This window comes from Labrus bergylta, chromosome 1 (genome assembly GCF_963930695.1).
Source record: "Labrus bergylta chromosome 1, fLabBer1.1, whole genome shotgun sequence".
Lineage (NCBI taxonomy): Eukaryota > Metazoa > Chordata > Actinopteri > Labriformes > Labridae > Labrus > Labrus bergylta.
In genome coordinates, this window is record NC_089195.1 from 16,005,369 (window position 1) to 16,024,756 (window position 19,388).

Genomic DNA, 19,388 nt, shown 5'->3' on the forward strand with positions numbered 1-19,388 from the left:
ACATTAGAGGCTGACGTCTGCTCTGCACATGCGTGCGTGTGACCTCAGAGCGTGGTGTAAAGTGTTCGTGCGCGCTCCTGCAGGACTACTTAGCAGGCCCATTGACATTAAAGAGAGGTAAACAGAGGGGAGGGCTGTTACCATTGGTTGAGAGGGGCTGTGAGGTCGGACTCCACCCCGGTAGTACACGATGAGGTAAATCAAACTCTCCCTCTCTCTCTCTCTCTCTCTGTCAGACACACAGCCTGGCTCTCTCTCCGCTCTCTCTTCAGTGTCAGTCTGCAGTAGTGACTACACACAGACACACAAACAGACACACAAACAGACACACACACACACACACACACACATATACACACACCGCTCCTGCCTTGCCAAGCGGCTGTAAGGATGCAGCAGAGGCATGAAGGACTGCGGGCTGTGACTCTCTGAAAAGGAGGATGTTTCCATCGAGAGGGAGAGGGACGCTGTGTTAGAGCGGGAGGAGCAGAGCAGAGAGAAGAACGGGACTCTGCGGGCTGCAGGCTGCTGCTGCTGCTGCTGCTTCACCGGGGACCGAGCGGCCGGAGCCTGCCGGCTGAGGGGGAGTGAGCCGCGCTGCAGGAGGAGAAGTTTCAGGATGCAGACTTCAGCTCGGGACCACCGATAACAAGTTAATACTGCGACAACAAGGACCCGCGTGCGTGCGTGCGTGCGTGCATGCGTGTGAGAGTGTGTGTGTGTCAGGATGAGTTTGGTCTCGGGCTTCCCGCACCACCCGGTCATGCACCACCACGACAGCCACCACTACTCCCTGCACGCGGCGGCAGGGCGCTGTCACGAGGACACCGGGGCTCCTCCGTACTTCACGAGCTGGCTCATCAGCCACACGGATATGTCTCCCACAGAGTATGGCCTAGCGCCCGGCTACAGTCCAGAGTACCATGGCAACAGCGGCGGAGGGGCCACCGGCGGCCTGGACCCGCACCATCACCACCACTACGGCCCCGGCGGCCTGGTCCCGGGGCCCGGAGCCATCACCGTGAACGGAGCCGCCGTGGGTATGCACCACCACCACACACACCCGCGCCCCGTGAAGCGGAGACCCACCGCAAACAGGAAGGAGCGTCGGCGGACTCAGAGCATCAACTCGGCCTTCGCGGAGCTGCGGGAGTGCATCCCAAACGTGCCCGCGGACACGAAGCTGTCCAAGATCAAGACTCTGCGGCTCGCGACCAGCTACATCTCATACCTGATGGACATCCTGGACAAGGACGCACCGCACGGGGACACGCAGGCCTTTAAGGCCGAGCTGAAGAAGACGGAGGCCCGCGAGGAGCGGCGGAAGAGGGAGGCGGTAAGAGCGCGTGAGCCCAAACAAATAGGCGAACCTTAAATGAAGATTCAAACTAAAGAGGAGAGACACACACAGAGACACACACAGAGACACACACAGAGACACACACACACACACACTCTTGATCTCCACAAACAAACTGAAATACTTAAATTCAACTTGGAAAAAAACACACATCAAAGCTGCAGCCTGCTGTTTGCTGTTTCTCAGGATGGAGGTCTGCAGCTGCACACTCTGTCAAGCACAGAGTAAAAATAAAATAGGCTAATGATAATAATGTCTAATTTAATGATTAAATAAGGATCGTGCATTTACGTAGCCTACTAAAATAGCCTAACTCCTAACCAATTTGTTTTTCTCCAGTCACGATTTTTAGAGTGTTTATCTTGTTCTGATCTGAGTCCTGACCGACATTCATCTCTGAGTGTAAACAATCATTATTAATACTCCTGGTTTCATGTTTAGTCCCCTGAAAATGTAGAACTGAACGTCACAGTTGTCACTTCCTCTTCACGCTTTTAAAACAATAAAAATGATTTGCGTACAAAGTGAACCAAACATGTTGGTTTAATAAAACTTGAAAAGAAAAACATTCAAACTCCCACAGGAAGAATTATGTTTATTTGTAATATAGTTTACATATAAACTTCTACATTAAATAAAGTCAAAAGACAATTAAATGTAAAAATCTGTTAAATTATTACTTTATTTGTACTATTAAATAGGATCCAACTCAGATTTTTTAAACAGTATCCTAAACGAACACAGACTTCGTGGTAAAATCAAAAATTAAGAAAAATAAACAAGACATCTTATAGGCTAGTACAAGTTATCTTAAACTATTTTGTGTGAAATATATGTGTAATTTGAAAATAACAATAGACTCTGTGTAGCATCTTGTTCGGCTGTTTTTGAAAGGTTATTGACCGTGAGATCGTTTAAATTAGGCTATCTTTATTTAAGGAGGTCGTCGCTGCTGCAGAAAAGAAAATAATTAATATTTTTTTTGTCATTGCTATTAAAGATTACAGACAGGCAGCTCTCAGAATACAGGAAAACACAGAAAAGGTAAAAACAAGATAAAAAGGCAGAAACGTAAAACACAACATGTAAACATCGTAGTAAAAAAGCACTGTAATCCTAGTTCTGTACACGGTTGTCACAAGAGTAAAGAGTAATAAATTCAGAGTCCGAGTGTGATTTAATATGACTTTAATCGTGTTTCTACGCGGCCTCATGCGGCGTCATGAAATGTGCAAGACATAACCTAAAGTTGTTTTTTAAGCGTCTCAGACACGGTGAATAAATCTGATCAAAGCGGGATTGTGGATGCTCTATTTAAAGAAGAATTAGAAAAATGTCGTTGATGATTTGTAACCTTTAATTAATGAAGAGAGGAAGGAGACAGATATAGATAATCCGCCTTTTCTCTAGGCCTCCGGGTTATTTTACCTTTAGAACCAAAGTCGCCAGATTAATGACCTTTAGGCCTACATTAAGACAGATAGATAGATATTATCTATCTATCTGATAGATAAAACACAACACAAAGTAGGCTACATAGATTAAAGGGGGGCTGTTAAAAACAACAGCTGATGAAAAGTTTATATCTTATATTGTTCAGGGTTGTTAATATTTTATATTTAAATCTGTGGAGACTTTCAAAACATCCGGGTCTCATAGAGCGACACGAAGTGCTTCAAGGCAAGTCACATATCCACGCTTTGTCCCGGACCTTCAGACTCACAAGGTTTAGTCCATTTTAACCGAGCTAGGATGCTAAGCTAAGGCTAAGCAGCAGCATATAGCCTTACCTCCCCTCCCCTCCTCCTCCTCATAAACACAAAGATTGGACATAATAACGGGAAAGAGTCCGTGAGAGGGGAGACGCTAAATTGGTTTCCATCCTCAGACAGCTTGGAGCCAGCAGGGGCCACGCGCTGCAGCTCTGTTATTGCTATAGCAACACTCTCCCTCTCTCTCTCTCTCTCTCTCTGCACGCTTTATTCCGCACATTCCCACACGTGCACGCCACACACATCCTGCAGAAACCACAGCAGCATATAACAAACCTGATCAGGACTTATTAGAATTAAACTCATATTAAAACGTTTTTACATTTAAACAATCAAAGACAAAAAAAAGTGTTCTCTTTTAGTCCAGGAGATCATCAAATTGCTGCTATGATGCACCACTTTGATTTGAGTTAATTATCCTTTTTTAACAATTTTAAATGTTGCTAAAAAATCAGAAACAGCCTCAGAAGATAAAAAGTATTAATTGTGAGGGAATTCCCAGTGCTCAAACTACAGTACAAAACAAGATTTAGAAAACAGAGCCTTAAATATACGTCAGTGTAAAATAAAATATGAAGTACAGGTTTAGTGTAAAGAAACTGTGTGTGATAGACTAAAAGGACAAATACATCATATATGTCTGCTTGTTGTTTTGACACATTTATCTCCTGACTGACCGGTCCTTCATCACCTCCTCTGCCTCCTCAGCTCACATGGAGATTTACTCCTGCACAGAAAGTGTGTGTGTGTGCAGAAACAAAGTGTGTTTGTGTAGAAACAAAGTGTGTGTGTGTGTGTGTGTGTGTGTGTGCCCAAACCGAGCGTGTGCAGAAACAATGCTGTTTACACTTGCACAATACTCCCAAAAACGTCCTGAAATTTTCAGGGTGAGCTGCTCCAAAATGTTTCCCTCCAGCCTCGTGGTACATTTTCTGCATGAAGTGGAGGTGAGCTGTACAAGGAAAACTCTCCCCGAGAGCAGGTGGAGGTGGTGACGGTTATAGGCCATATCGTAATCGGTGTGTGCACTTTACGAAGCGGCAGGATTCTGTTTTCTGTTGACCAGTTTGTTCTTCTCCGCTCATTTGTTGATATTGTTGAAAAATATTGTTGTTGAGTGAAAGGCAAAAATCCTCATAACAATGTCAGACTCTGTTGCCTTATCTGCATCTCAGCGCAATTATTTTTACGTCGTGTCCCGCCTCCTGTGACCTCCCAGCCCCCCTCCTCCTGTCCGTCTTTTGCTGTGAGGTGCATGTGTGAACAAGCAACTCAGAAAGAATCCAACAACATGACACACACACACACAAACACACACACACACACACACACACACACACACACACACACACACACACACAGAGGACTGAAGAGAGCATAATAATAGTTACCTCTCTGTAGGAAGTGTGGAGTCTAATTGAAGACAGAGAGCAGATTCTGCTCACATTTCATGTCACATGTCACACTCGTCCTGATGCACACACACCACACACCGCGCACACACACACACACACACACACACACTGTGGTGCTGCAGCTGCTTTTAAGTAGGTTACAGAGAATTTATTCATTAAGTTCTTCAAACTGTTTGTTTGGAAACTAAGTTGTGCAATAATCACCACTGAGCCTGTGAATGTGTGTGTGTGTGTGTGTGTGTTTGATTTGATTCAGCGCAGTACTGCCTTCCTAATACGTATTGATCCTTAATCTTTTAGTAGATGAATCATTAAGGGTATATTTAACGAGGTAAACTTCAGATTATGTTAGACCAGATGAATTGTTTTTTATTGACCCTGAGTGGAAATTTGTCTTCAGTGCAAAAGTGCAGAGAAAACACACATCTTTGTGTAATAAACATGACACAAGGCAGGAGCCATAAAACCATGTCAAGTAATGAAAAAAAAATCAGTAAAATAGATCGATTTCCATATGCACAATAAAAAAAACTATGAAGTACAATACATAAACACTTAAGGCTAAAAAAGATCCTAAATAAATCGAAACATGAGTTTCATACGTTGCAGGGTCAGGTTCATGTGTTAATGTCACTGATTTTAAGAACTTTATTAAATGTACTTAGATGTAAAAGGAAAGGGGTCACATACAAATGCAAATATAATCTACAAAATATTATAATAATAAAAATGTAAATAACATTAAGTGTGTGCACTGTGTACCCTTTTACTCATGGACAGATCAGAGATTGCACTCACCATGTAGCGCTTGATTTGATTCATGAAACACTGCAGAGGATGGAAAAGAAGCTGCACATTATGGATTATATGAGATGTAAACATCCGTAGAATATGCAAGAATAAATGTTTAATTTATGCAGCAAAAATGTAAACTCAATATAATAAACTATATGCGTTTATAAAACCGTAAAAAAATAAAGTTTGTGTCGATGTGATAAGTGAGCTGAAATACAGGGCAAAGTGTCTGTGAGTTACAGGATTGATGAGCGATGTGCAACATCTTGATAACGTTCAATCAGTGGTGCAGGGTATACTCAGGTATACTCAGGTATACTCAGGTATACTCAGGTATATGGATAGTTTTCAGTCTCCATAGGGCATACCCACTTCTAAATCCCCTGTGATTCACACCATTGATTGACAATATTTAGTAGTATGCTTTTGCTATACGGTAAAGGGATGACCCTCCTGTCTCTGTCAAATTGGCTGGTTAACACTTACAAAATATGCAAGAGCCATCGTACATGTCACAGAGGCTGTTTATCCTCTGCAGGACGGAACACTTAAAAAAACATTTGGGGTAAAAAGCCAGAGTATACCCACTTCTTCAGGCACTACTACGTTCAATAATATAATAATATATACATTATGTTCTCCACTGCATTTATCTTTGTTATATCTTGACACTGTGTTTGCACATGAGTCAGACATTTAGTGCATGAAGGGAACTTTAGCATTTGAAAAAAAACATCAACATTTGTTCAGTGCAGATTGAGAGGAGTTCAGCTCGTCAGGAGTAACATTTGAGGCAGGTTGTTGTTTAGTGTGTGTCAGCTTTACAATCCCATTCTACTGTCATATAAGTAAACTTTAGAAACTATCACAGCGTGGCTGCAGTATCGTGATAATATCGTATCGTCTGGCCTTTAAACGTGGATAACGCGGTGTTCGGGTCAGAATGACCTATTTACAATTTTTAAGAAGAACAATACAAGAATGGATGTTTTCAACCTCGTGTTAGAAGGTAACATTCTGCTTCAATAGAGCAGGACTTACTTTCAGCTCAGTTTGGGGTTTGATAGCTGCAGTTTTTTAAAGAACAGACCTTAAAATTTGGTGTTGAAGCTTTTATTTTTTTAACATTTCGGCTTTATTTCTGTTAAAACATTTCATGGCTTCAACAGGGCAGGTCGGGAATGTTTTGTGTGAAAACGGACTCAAGTGTTTCCACAATTATGTTCCACAAATGTTGAGATGCTTCTGATGTTTCACAAAGTAGTGAAAAACTGAATGACGCTCGCTCTGTGTCACGTTTGTGATGATGCACTAAATCAAAGGACTGACTTTACCGCGCACACACACACTGCACACACACACTGCAAACACACACTGCACACACACACTGAACACACACACTGCACACACATACTGCACACACACTGCACACACACACTGCACACACACACTGCACACACACACTGCACACACACTGCACACACACACACTGCAGGTAGTCATTGATCAGAACTCTGTTTAGATCTCTCACTCAACTTGAATCTTCAAAATCCTTCAATTAAATGTGCAGAATTATAAAATCGTAAACATCACAATGTAAAGATCTGCAGACGATAAGCTGGTGAACGTATTTAAAAAAGCTTCAGAAGACATCATAGTTCATCTCCTGCAATATTGGTATTTCTGAATACTTGCCATGCTCTGAAAGAAGAGGCTGTGATTTATTTTTGTTAAAAGTGAAGACTTTGTAAAACAGGACCAGCTTATTGAGCAGGTATGTTTACTCAGAGAGGGATTAAACTCCAGTAAACTATGCTCTCTGAACAAAATTAAATACTAAACAATAAACTATGAGCCTGCATTAGACAGCAGTGATGCACTGAGGAGCGCAAAGAAAGCAGAAATAAACATGATAATAAATTGCGTCTGCATGTAACAGACGTGTTAGTTTACAACAGATGTTGTTCCAGTTTTTACTCTGAAGCCGTGTGCACAGGACAATGTCACATCAGGAGGATAATAATCATACATGATAAAATACGTGTTCAGAAAATTATGATTTATAATGTTAGAGAAATGTTTCAGAAGCAAACTTATTATTATTATTATTTCCACTTCATTTCTGCGCTCTCTCTAACATCCTTGAATTAGCACATTCATCAACATTACACTGATAAGCAGGATAGCTACGGTACTTACTAAAACACATAAAAGTAAATATATGATATACATAAACTACCCTGTAGGCCTTCTAAAGGTAGAATAGAATAGATGTTTATTTGCACAGGTACAAAGCAGTACAGGTGTATTAGTCTGTGTGCGTTATGAGTCAGCTTTATAATATTTAAAGATATGAAAGTAAAATAAATGACATTGTTATTACAAAGAAATTACAATTTCAGTGATTGCAATACACACACACACACACACACACACACACACACACACACACACACACACACACACACACATCTATAAGTGTAGCTCTGGTGTATTTTTATTGTGTGACTCCTCGTGTCTGTTCTCCTTATAAACGACAACCCTTTCTTTAATTGGACCTCTTCTACAATAACGAACCAGAAACTTTTGATGTACCAATCAGCTGCTTGTTTATTGCTCGGTCACTTCTGTCTCCATAGTAACACTTTATGTTCATCTTCGTAAACTCAGAGAGAAAGAGGAGGGCGGGATGAACACTTTCACTATGACTTTATTTATGAGTAACCTTCAGATCCTCTGATCCGGGTCCAGTATTATTATTTGGGTCAGTAATCTCTCCGTGGTGACAGCACGTAACAGCACATCATTTATACACCATCGAACCGGAAAAATATTCCTGATGGATCAAAGTTGATGTTTGAAGAGATGATTTGGTGTTTGATTTGTTAAAGATGACAAAGTGAAACGGGCTCATGATCGCGCTGAGAGGAGAGCGGACCGTGTGAGGGACGGGTTGGACCTGATCTCCACTGAGGCTCTGTTTTATTGATCTGCTGTGATAAAATATTTTATTTGTTATCATAAAGTAAAACTTCAGAGAAACACGCTGAGAGGTGTCTGAGGGAGGACACGTTAAAAGTTCTGGATCAAACACGAAGATCACAATATTCACATTAGGCCTAAATAAAATCTGACCGCATGATGTCATCATTTATACTTTTTTATAAGCCTACTTTATAATGAAATAAAAGTTTGTTTTTATTCTACACTCCTGGGAGGGTACTAAATAGTCTACACGCTGCACCTCTCTCTGGAAATCATTATTATGTAGTCCGCACATTCACTGTTAGTTCAGGATTAACACTGTAATTCTTGAAACCGTCAAAAAGTAGGTTCTCTCTTTGGGCACGTTCTTAGATTCCTTCGTTAAAAAATAATGACGTAATTTAACCGGAAATATCTTTGAAATCTTTGAATCTTGAGCCATTCATCACGGAAAGGATTCTAAAAAAATTAATTACACATTGTTTATACGAGGGTTTTGTTTATTATCATATTTGATACATTGGGAGTTATTTTTCTCAAAAATGCTGATTTAAAAAGAAAATCTTTTTTTTTTTTTTACTAGTAGAAGTTCAAACTTGTATTCTCCCTCGCATTTATTTTCTTTTACAATCTAAAAAACACCAAAATTACAACATAGTGGTGTAAATCATTTCTAAATTCAACAGTTTTAAGTGAAAATTAATCAGGAAAATAAAATAATGACCAGGTGTCTCAAAATGTAATAACTCACAAATAATAATAAGTAGCCTATTAAATCAGATTGCGATTACGTTTTTTTTTTGTTTACTTAAATATGTGAGAAAACATTTCTTCATAGAATGCATAATAAAGTGCAAAAAATGATAATTGACAAAATCAGCTTTATTACCGGATGTATCTAATTTGATATTCATCATAATTTGTTACAAATAATCCACATATTATGAGTTGATTTCATGTTGCCTCGGTCCAGTAAATATCTCTGTTGAAGCAACAATTTGAATGTTTCTCTTTCTTTCCTTATCTTTATTTAAATAACTTAAATTTTTCATGAAAAATCCCATTGGAGCGTGCCCTCCGCCCCCTGGTGGATTATCTGTGCACTGCATGTATGTGGTTTAATTCATTAGTTTTGTTATTTAGGTAAAAAAAAAGAAGATCTGATTGAAAATGCAAAGGTCTCCAAAAATTGTGTATCAAATTTTGTTTCATTCGGCTTTTAAGGTTTGAGACTTCATTCATCATATAAGCATAGATTTAAAAAAAAATTGTGATGGTAAATTTGTAGCCAAAATAGCAAGACATCACGAGTCACAATTATGTAGACTAAATGGACAAGTAGACCTTTACTATATATACCCATTAATGGTTAACCATCCGGACAGTTTCCTTAGCTTATTTTTATACAAACCAATAAATTAATCTTATATTTATTACTGATTTGTTTTTTGGTCTAACACAAAATAAATAATTGATTTGAAATTTAAATGTAGGCCTATAGTTTAGGACTAGCTATATATATATATATATATATATATATATATCTTATACAAAATGACAAGTTTTATTTACAAAATATGATTACAGCTTATAGAAAAAATACAAGTGTGTAAACCTACATTTCAATAAATACATAAATGTTTCTGATTTTAATGAAAGATTGTTCTGTCTAAAAAAAAGCTCGGATGAGAGCAAGGCTGTCAGTGTGACGCATGAAACAGACATACGGACTTTAAAAGAGTGTTTTAGAAATCTCTCTGAAGTGTTCAAACTGTTCAGGATCAAGAAAACAACAAGCACGGACAGAATAGCGTTTCATTAAAATACATAAAGTATTAGAATAAGTGACTTTATTGTCATCGTATGACTACATTCTGCTGATCCTCTCGAACGTAAAAAAAAATGTGTTTACTTCATGTGCCATATTCAGTTTTGTAGATTTCCCTGTTATATCGTACAGTTTTTAGGTCTGTTTTTGTCTCCTTTCTTTATCACACAGCGAATAGACCGGCATCAAATTAGCCGGACTTCTTTCCGCGGATTGATATAACACAACATACCACAGAGCCTGTGATAAGAGCCGCTTCCCCAGCAACCTTCTGCTTTTCTTCGTAACGATTTGTTCTTCAATTCAATTCAGGAGGCTATACAAAATGTCACAAAGCGTATAATAACAAATAGGTATAGCCTATATTATCCTTAATTAAGAGTAATAATCGACAATTCAACAGTAACAATACTACTCAAAAGTAAAAAAAAAAATAATAATGATTAGGCTAAATTAACAAAGAAAAAGTGTAATTCATTATTCTAATTTTGTTTATGAGCTTAACAACAGTGATGTATCGAGGACACCAGACTGTAGCTATGCGTAACTGGTCAATGAGATTTAAATAAAACAGCCTTGTAGCTCACAAATATCCTATTTCACATGAGATGTTTATTTTTATTGTCCTGTTCATGTTGTGTTATTTTAATCTCGGATGGTGTATGTCCTTAAAAAGGAGGAAGTTAAATGTGGTAAAGGCTGTGAACGAAGAGGGGGAAGTTTAACTTTAATTATAAGTCTGTGTGCACGTGCATCACTTTGCATATTATGTCAATAACAATAAACTGTCTCCTGTCTGCAGGTGGAGATACCAAAGACGACCTCCTCCTCCTCGACTTCCTCCTCCTCCTCCTCCTCCTCGTCATCAGCAGCAGTGGTAGATAAGAAGAGTAAAGGACGGACGGGTTGGCCTCAACATGTCTGGGCGCTGGAACTCAAACAGTAGCCTCCCTCATCCTCCTCTTCCTCCTCTTCCTCACCCTGCTCTCCCCCTCTATGTGAGAGCTGATGGCGCTTCTCCTCCTCCACAGATGATGGGACAATAAAGATCGCCTTAATGGACTAACGGCGTCATCTTCATCATCTCCACCCTCTCCCTCTGTGTGGACCTGCACGCGCCGTGTTTCAGTGTGGAGGCACGCGGACAGTTCACTGACGCTTCGCCTTTTGGAGTTTCTGATTGAACGTGACGTCATATGGCGCAAAATACGCGTCTTTCTCGGATCGCTGTTTGGGGGTTTGATCCCTGATTTCCACCTTACAAATCAAAATACCTTACAACTCACGTTCGGAAAATAAACCTTTTCAAGTAGTCAAACGAAAACTTTTAACTGAAAATAAAACCACATTAAAACATAGTTTACCGGTAGATGTTTTCTTAAAAGATGTTCAATTCCAAAATCATGTTATTATTCTAAGAAATTACATCAATATACGGGATGTTTAAGTGCCTTAATTCTTAAAATCAGTGTTTAAGTGGAAGAAAAAAAACGCCATGTGTAGCTGAAGATGCAAATGGAGCCGTCAAAATAAACGTCAGGAATTTTTTTGAAGGTTTGATGGTTTATTACCACCTTCAATTTAACCCCAGAAATTAAATATTTTCAAGAAATTGGATTGAAGACTGTCACTGATTTTGTAAGCAGTTTAAATTCTCACATCTTAAGGTTGTTTCAAACCCAAATTATGTTTTATTGCTTAGCTTCCCTGTACTTTTTTTGCGCCTTAACCTGTAAAAATCACAAAGAGAACAAACACTACCATGTGCATATTTGAGGGATGCACAAGAGCCACCTTGTGCATCAAAATGAGACGTTAAAGGGGCGAGACAGAGTGTCAGAAATTAACAACCTGGGATGAGAGCATGTATGAAACAGTCGCTTCTTTGGTGGATATTTGTAGAATTCGAAAAACAATTCTCTACAGTTTTGTTTAAAAAAATAACCTTTAAAACCTCATCAGATAAATAAGTGTTCAGTTGTTTACTTAAGTTGTCTTAATGGGTGTTTGATTTACACTTTAAATTTACCTAAAAAAATACACACATTGAAGAAGTTTAATAGAAGATTTGGACTGAAAATAAAAATAAAATTAAGAAATAATTTACCGGTTAAGTTTGTTTAAAGTGATTTGATTCCCGCGTTTTGTTAATATTAAAGCAAAAGATGTTATCATTCAAACCTGAATCAAGAAGTTTTCAGTGCAGAGTCATAATCAGAGTCAGAGTGGAAGAAAACAAATCATAAATCTGCAAGAGATTCAAAAGAGCCACAAAGTGAGACATCAAAGAGGCGGGGCTAAGCGTTAGAAACTATCAAGGGAGATAATTTGTTGCCTATTGATGAATTCTTAAGGCCCTGTGTCCACCTAGTGTTTTTGGTTTTTATGAGCACCCGCATCTTTTTTCAATTGTTTTAAATAAGCAGAGAGCGTTCGCAGCAGAAAGCGGCCACCTGAAGAAAAAAACGCAGCGTCAAGCGCCTTTTTTTCCGAGCGCGCCACCTTTTTTGTGCGGCCACTCCAAGAGCTGAAGTTGAAAATCTTTCAGCTTTTCAGAAAGGCGCTGCTGAAATCATCAGCTGCTTTTTCCAAATGTCAAGTATTCCCCGTATTGGTGCCGCCTACAGATCATGTCTCTGTGTCTGATTGAGAATTAAACGATCTCAAATAAATAAACAAACAGGAAAAAGGAACGGAGCAGTGTCGGTCATACAGCAGTCGTTTTCAACAGGCTGTTGTCATAGAGACAGTGCACAAACACTTCATGCTAGCGCTCCGGAGTGCACAGCCAGCGCTTTTCTGCACAGAAAAATCGTAGGTGGACACGGGGCCTAAGGCTGGTTTGTGGGTGCTGCCATCTAGTGGTGGCTGCTATTACTGCATCTCCTGTGTCTGCTGCTGCTGCCTGCTTACTCTGATAGTGGAATTCATAGTTGGATCAAAAACGCCAGACAGTAATTCGGCTTGTCAATTTCTAGTTTTTCTCTGCTTTTCTTTGTTGGATATTTGCTGAATTAGAGATACATGTCTCATCAGTTACACCCCATCAGATAAAGACACCTTTTGTTGTTGAATGAATCTAGTCTTTTTGGGTTTTTGATGTTTGATTTCCACCTAAAATTTACCTCCAGAAAATAAACCCTTCAAGAAGTATTACTGAAAACAAAACCACATTAAGAAATTACCCACCAATGTTTTTGATAATTGTTTTGTTTCCTGCATCTCGTTAACGCTGTAACAAACAAAAATGTCAAAGTGAAAGAAAACAAACTCCCATTATCCATCTTTGAAGGAATGTGAATTATCCACAGGACAAAAGATAAAATATAATCCACCCGTAGATGTTTTTTAACACAATTTTGCTAAAAGTTAAGATGTATGATGCCAGCAGCTCCGTGATCCTCACGACCTTCAACCTTAAGTCGTGGGTTTGATTCATGTTTCGTGTTATTGTTCAAATCTACCCAAACATTTACTACAAAGCAAAACATTTTTAGAGCCTGAACCCCAAAATCAGTGTCACTGTGGAAGAAAACTAAAGCTACCATGTACCAAACATCTGAATGTGACGACCCGGGATGAGGACGGCACTTATTTGGTGGATGTTTTGAATTGAAGATAAAAGCTCTTAAATGATGTTCAGACTTTACTGCAAAGCAGCTCCATACCACTGCTACATGGTGAACACTCTCACACACACACACACACACACACACACACGCGCGCGCGCACACACACACACACACACACACACACACACACACACACACACACACACAAACACACATTATTTAATGGAATATATTTATGTGCAATGTGGACGTTTTAAAGACTCAAACTGCCGCTCTGACTGACAGACTGTGTTTGATTAAAGGTGTATGTGAAGTATCTCTCTCTCTCTCTGTTGTAAATGTAATGACGTCACAGTGATGGCGTAGTGTCCGTGTTGTGATGTGATGATGCTCTGTGTGAGATGTAAACAGTGTCATGACTTTAATAAAGCAGCGCCTGGTTACGGTGACACGGTGTGAGCTCTGAGATTCACAGAAACTTTATTCTGAGATTGTCCTGTGAGGAGTTTCATTACAAAACAGCCTGAGATGAGCTCTCGTGCTGACAGAGCTCCGTTCTGTCCACATTAAAATCCAGATGGATCACTTGCTAAAGTTTTGGGAGGTTTTAGGCACCTTTAGGCCACCCTAAGATTTTTTGTATTGAACAAACAGAGAGAGGAAGAATACAAGGCAGTGATTTGAACAGAGTCCTGTTGCCAGTGCTCATTTATTTAAAAAAAATAAATAAAAAAAATCACAGGACGGACAACAAGACAAGTTTAACAGAATAAACAGAATAATGTAAAATTAGTTGTTTTATTTGGCCTTTTATCAGAAATCCACTGATCTAAACATCCTACAAAAAGAAGAAAAAAATCAAAGTTAGAGGAGAAAAAACTCTGCATATGAACATTTTTAAACTCTCAAAGCAATTTTTCAGCATTTGCATTTTGTTACATTTCATCCAAAGTCAATTTGATCTTTTTTGGTACGACAAACATATCCCTCTGTAAGAGGCAAATGTTCCAGTGACCAACAGAAGCATCATTATGAATTAAGAGTTGTATTTATTTCATGTGTTTCACCCCCATAACATATTTAAAAGTCTATTTAGTCACATAAATCATCCTAAATCCACAGAATCAGTGACACATATTCAGAGCTGTCAGTCAGTCGTCTTATCTACGCTCGGCCGCCTTGTCGTCAGGTTGAGGCACAGCAACACAAAAAGAGAGCTTCAGACCTTTTTCTCGTCCTGACAGAGACGAATGTGAGACGTGATGGCCTGAGTCTAGCCTCAGGTGCAGACAGGAGAGCAGATAACCGGAGAGATGACCCCACAACGACCACAACGCAAGCACACCCACATGAGTCAGCTGTAGGAAGCTTTTTAAAGCAAAGTGTTCTGCAGATTTATGTTCTACTTTCTGACATGCTAATAAATAAAGCATGAGGCTGGAGATATACTGGAGATATACTGGCTTTGTTACCTTGCATTGGCGTACACATCTGGCTGCGTCATGAGCAACTGCCTGATGTGCTGGATCCAAAACGTGGAGACACTCGAGGAGGTTACCGTTGTGTGTATTCTAAAATTGGACTATAACAATATTAAGATCAGTAGTAACATCAAAACAGAGCAGACTGATAACTGATGGACAGAACACACCGTCAGCACTCTGTTTCTCCAAAAATATTCTCCGTGAACCGACGTAACAGTCCCCGACTTGTTTGCATTTAGTTCTGGTGGTTTTCACATTGAACTCTATTGCCTCTTGCAGACGATTATTGCAATCTTTTAGGGTTATTGCAAGCCACACTGTGTGACACAGATCTTATACTGTTGGGCACAACATGCACGTACACTGTGTGATGAGGTACCTGGGAATCATAGGCTGACGTGCCTCGCAGCATCATTGGCGTCATCAGTGTGCAGCTGAGGTTGCCATGGCAGTAAGCACAAAGCAAGCTCTTGTCATTGTGGCGTTCAAGTGCATAGAAGGAAAAAAAAGATCTGGAAAATAAAAATGTAGACAGTGGTGGCTAGGGAAAAGCTGCATTTCAACAGACTGGTCCTTAGATCATAGAAGCATTCACTCTGTCAGATGATCATCCTAAATATCCAACACTGTCAGATATTTGTCGCAGGCTATCTTTGGTCAGGAGACCGTGCAACTTGTCATCTTTGATCCTCTCTCACAGTGCGACGTAGACCACTGTTTTGGAGACACCAATACTGCCGCAATTCATAATCTGGAACGTCCCAAAGTCATGCAGTCTGAGTCATGGACCTATTTGTTTTACATTTACAAGAGAAACAAAATGTGTAATGCACAAGGAAATGCTCTCTAATTGGTCGGAATTTTCTTTCGATGTTCTTAAACGATATAAGCTTACAAGTCCACGTCTGTCCAAGATTGGTCATGCTGCTGGTGTGGTAGTTAAAAGATAACAATCCAAGCCATAATGCGACTGGCTACTTTAGCTGGTTCAATCCAAAAAAGCATTTGTTTCCTGCAGTTTGGTTGGATCGAGGTCAGTTGGTGGTCTTACTACAAACAAACTGCACCAGAGTCTCTCAAAGAAGACAACTTTAAAAAATGTTTATTTTGGTTTGACTATCTCTGAGGATGTAACACAAATAAAAAATGATTCTTGCTAGCACACATATAAAGCCATCCTGCGATTGTTGCCTTCAGCTTGTGATGTTGGGCTGCACTCAGAGAGTTCTTCAGGAACAGCAGTAAAACATTTATATTTTTATTGTTTATTATCTTATGAATGCCCTCTGTGTTCATGTCCAGGTACGTATATATTTGTTTGTAGGTGACAAAACCTCACAAATACCTTTAAAAATGAGCGTCGAAAATGGTTAAAATTCAAACATACTTTGAAACAGACATGAAGGAGTCAAAAGCACATACCAACATCTCTGTAACACACACACACACACACACACACACACACACACACACACACACACACACACACTTATCTGTCATCTCCTGTCTGTCTCTCTGAGTGCAGCCCAACATGATCGATGACTTCGGCTGGAATAGAACTTTTCCCTGCGATAAAACCAAAACATCTGGCAGCCATTACTGCACCCAGACCCTCTCCCTTCCTCCCCCTCCCCCCCTCATTCCTCTCTCTCACCTCCCCACCCGTTCGTGTGCTGTGTTTCCCCTCCACCAGGGGGCCGATTTCTCCACAGAGACGTGGATTATCCGTGAAGGCCGACAGAAAGACGAAGCAGCGACTGGCTGAGGCTGCAGCAGTGCAGGCAGACGATGATTTAGTGGCTTTGGTTGATAACAGAGAACACACGGCAATTAGAAAAGAGTGTGACCGAGTTTTGAGTGTCGAAAAGTAATGTGTGTGTGGAGGGAGGGAGGGAAACAAGAGAAGAAAGAGAGAGAGGGCAGGGAAGAGGGCGGGGCCTTGGCAACCTTTGAAACAAACCTCCAGGTCACTCCATAACAGCTATGATGTAACACACACACACACACGCACGCACACACACACACAGACACACGCGCACGCACACACAGATAGGGTTCTCCATCAACAGACACGTTGACTAACCGTGTGCTTTCTCGGTGTAATCAGCCCTCGTGCCATGAGGGGGAATATTGGATTCATTAGCGGCGGAGCAGAGACAGCCTCCTCATTGTTCTCGTTTTTATAGATGTTTTTTTAAAAAGAGAAGGGAAAAAAAATGATGTGGAGAATTCATAGCTCTTTACCATATGGAGCCTTCTTTTAATCAGCAGCACAGCACGGGACATGCTGCCTTTTACTTTTTAGCGACGACACACAGAAACAGTCATTTCCCTCTTTTAAATTATTCCATCTCTGAGTTGGATTTTAATCTGCAGCCAGCGAGCGTGTCGACCATGACACGACTGAACCATGAAGAATAAATTTAAAACGTCTAAATATACGCCAACTATCAGACAATAACCTGTTTTTTTAATTTAAACTTTAAATGTTCCAGTTTAACTGCTGCTGCTGCTTTTATTATTTGAGGTTCAGTTACTGGGAACAAGAACATTTTAGGGATGCAGATATTTTTCAATCACACCCAAATTTCCTTTAAAGATTTTATCACACTTCAAATGATTAACGTGTAAAGCAGCTCCATCAATACTTGTAAAATAAGCTAAAGACTTCTCCTTGAACTAAAGGCGTTTTCACACATGCACTCCTGAAATGTTCTTTTTTTTTTTGGCCACACGGAACCTGAAATCCTCCTGATGTGGTTGTTCACACATGCACCTTACAGCGGGAGACTATCCCTGTCTGACGGGAGGGGCCGGGGGGTCTCCTGAGGCAAGAGGCCTTTATATAAAAGCTATGTGTAGTTTGACAGAATCAGAACATCAACAAAGAGTGGAGAAGAACATACTGGAGAACAGAAAATACAATGCAGGAGTTTAAATACGTGCACAGACATCATACAGGTCGCTTGCATACTGTCTATGGTCGGCACTGATCTTAGGAAATAAACGTCACCCCCTTATCCTACTCGCTCGAGGTGAATTCTCCTGATTTTATCCCACTGACTTCTCACATCATTCGAACATCCTGCAGAAAAAATACTACGGGGCTGGCAGGAGGAACTCTGGATAAAGTTGAGGGGAACATTTAGCAGTTTTCGTTCACACATGCAGCTCACTCTGAAGACGTCAGGAGTTTATGCAAGTGTGAAAGCACTAAGGGATAGTTCTTCACATTTACATGGTATATGTCCAGGCATTGTGGATCAAAAATAAGGAGAAAAAGTATCAAGACACGTGAAATAAAGATGAAATTCAACAAAGAAAGACAGAATAATGCTAGTATGCATTGCAGTCCTGCATCAGGTTGGCATGGTGTCTTAAAAGCTGGATCAAGTTTATGATTTGTAGTTTAAGTGAGAGTTAGAAATTCGTCTGTTTTCGTTCACACACGCAGCTTACTCCGAAGATGTCAGGAGTTTATGCAAGTGTAAAAAGTACTAAGAGACAGTTATTCACATTCACGTGGTACATGTCCAGTCGTAAAGTTCCTGCTTTTACCAACGGAACAAAGAAACAGAGAGAGAAAAAAAGATTAAAAAAAAAAAAAGGATTCTCCCCTCTTAAAAAAAGTAATCTAAAGAAAATTGAATATTCAATAATATATGAATTAATTAGAAAGTATTTAAAGAATAAATTAAAAGTTCTTCTCATGCTCAGAAATTTCAACACCAATAGGCTGATAGGCACTATGATGTCAGGTGTGGTCAACACCTCTAAGTGTATAATGATCATCAGGAAAAACACAAGGTAGACATAGAGGCAAATATAGATGGTCATACTAAAAAACGTTGTATCAAAACATTAAAGACACATCCTAAAACCTTACAGCATCATAGGTAAAGAGGAGTAAATGTTTTCATTCATTTTTTTTTATATATTTATATATTTTTAGTTTAGTTTCAAATAGAAGAATATAATTCACCTGAAGAAGACCTCAGGTGGAAATGTTGTGATTGTGATGAATTAAAGCGTTTTGAGCGAGTGTGAAGGCCTTTCTTTCTTTCTCTCTCTGCTGTCCCTGCACGGCCCTGCACCTATACGTGATGTGACTTTAACTACCTCCTCTATCAAAGTCTAAAATATGTTTGAATATGTTTGAATACAAATCAAATCGTTT

The 19,388-nt window shown here is 39.7% G+C and overlaps 1 protein-coding gene and 1 long non-coding RNA gene across 2 annotated transcripts; one reads left to right on the forward strand and one right to left on the reverse strand.

Moving 5' to 3' along the window:
• Positions 1 to 213: 213 nt before the first annotated feature.
• hand2 (heart and neural crest derivatives expressed 2) lies at positions 214 to 14,176 on the forward strand. The gene is made up of 2 exons (XM_020637762.3): positions 214 to 1,336; positions 10,958 to 14,176. The coding sequence occupies exons 1-2, from the start codon at positions 728 to 730 to the stop codon at positions 11,099 to 11,101; spliced, it is 753 nt and encodes a 250-aa protein (XP_020493418.1). The 5' UTR covers positions 214 to 727; the 3' UTR covers positions 11,102 to 14,176.
• Positions 14,177 to 14,403: 227 nt separating this feature from the next.
• Positions 14,404 to 19,030, reverse strand: LOC136179234 (uncharacterized). The gene is made up of 2 exons (XR_010666428.1): positions 16,866 to 19,030; positions 14,404 to 15,723 (listed from the first exon to the last, which is right to left on the reverse strand). It is a non-coding gene; the product is annotated as an uncharacterized lncRNA (long non-coding RNA).
• Between the last annotated feature and the right edge of the window lie 358 nt (positions 19,031 to 19,388).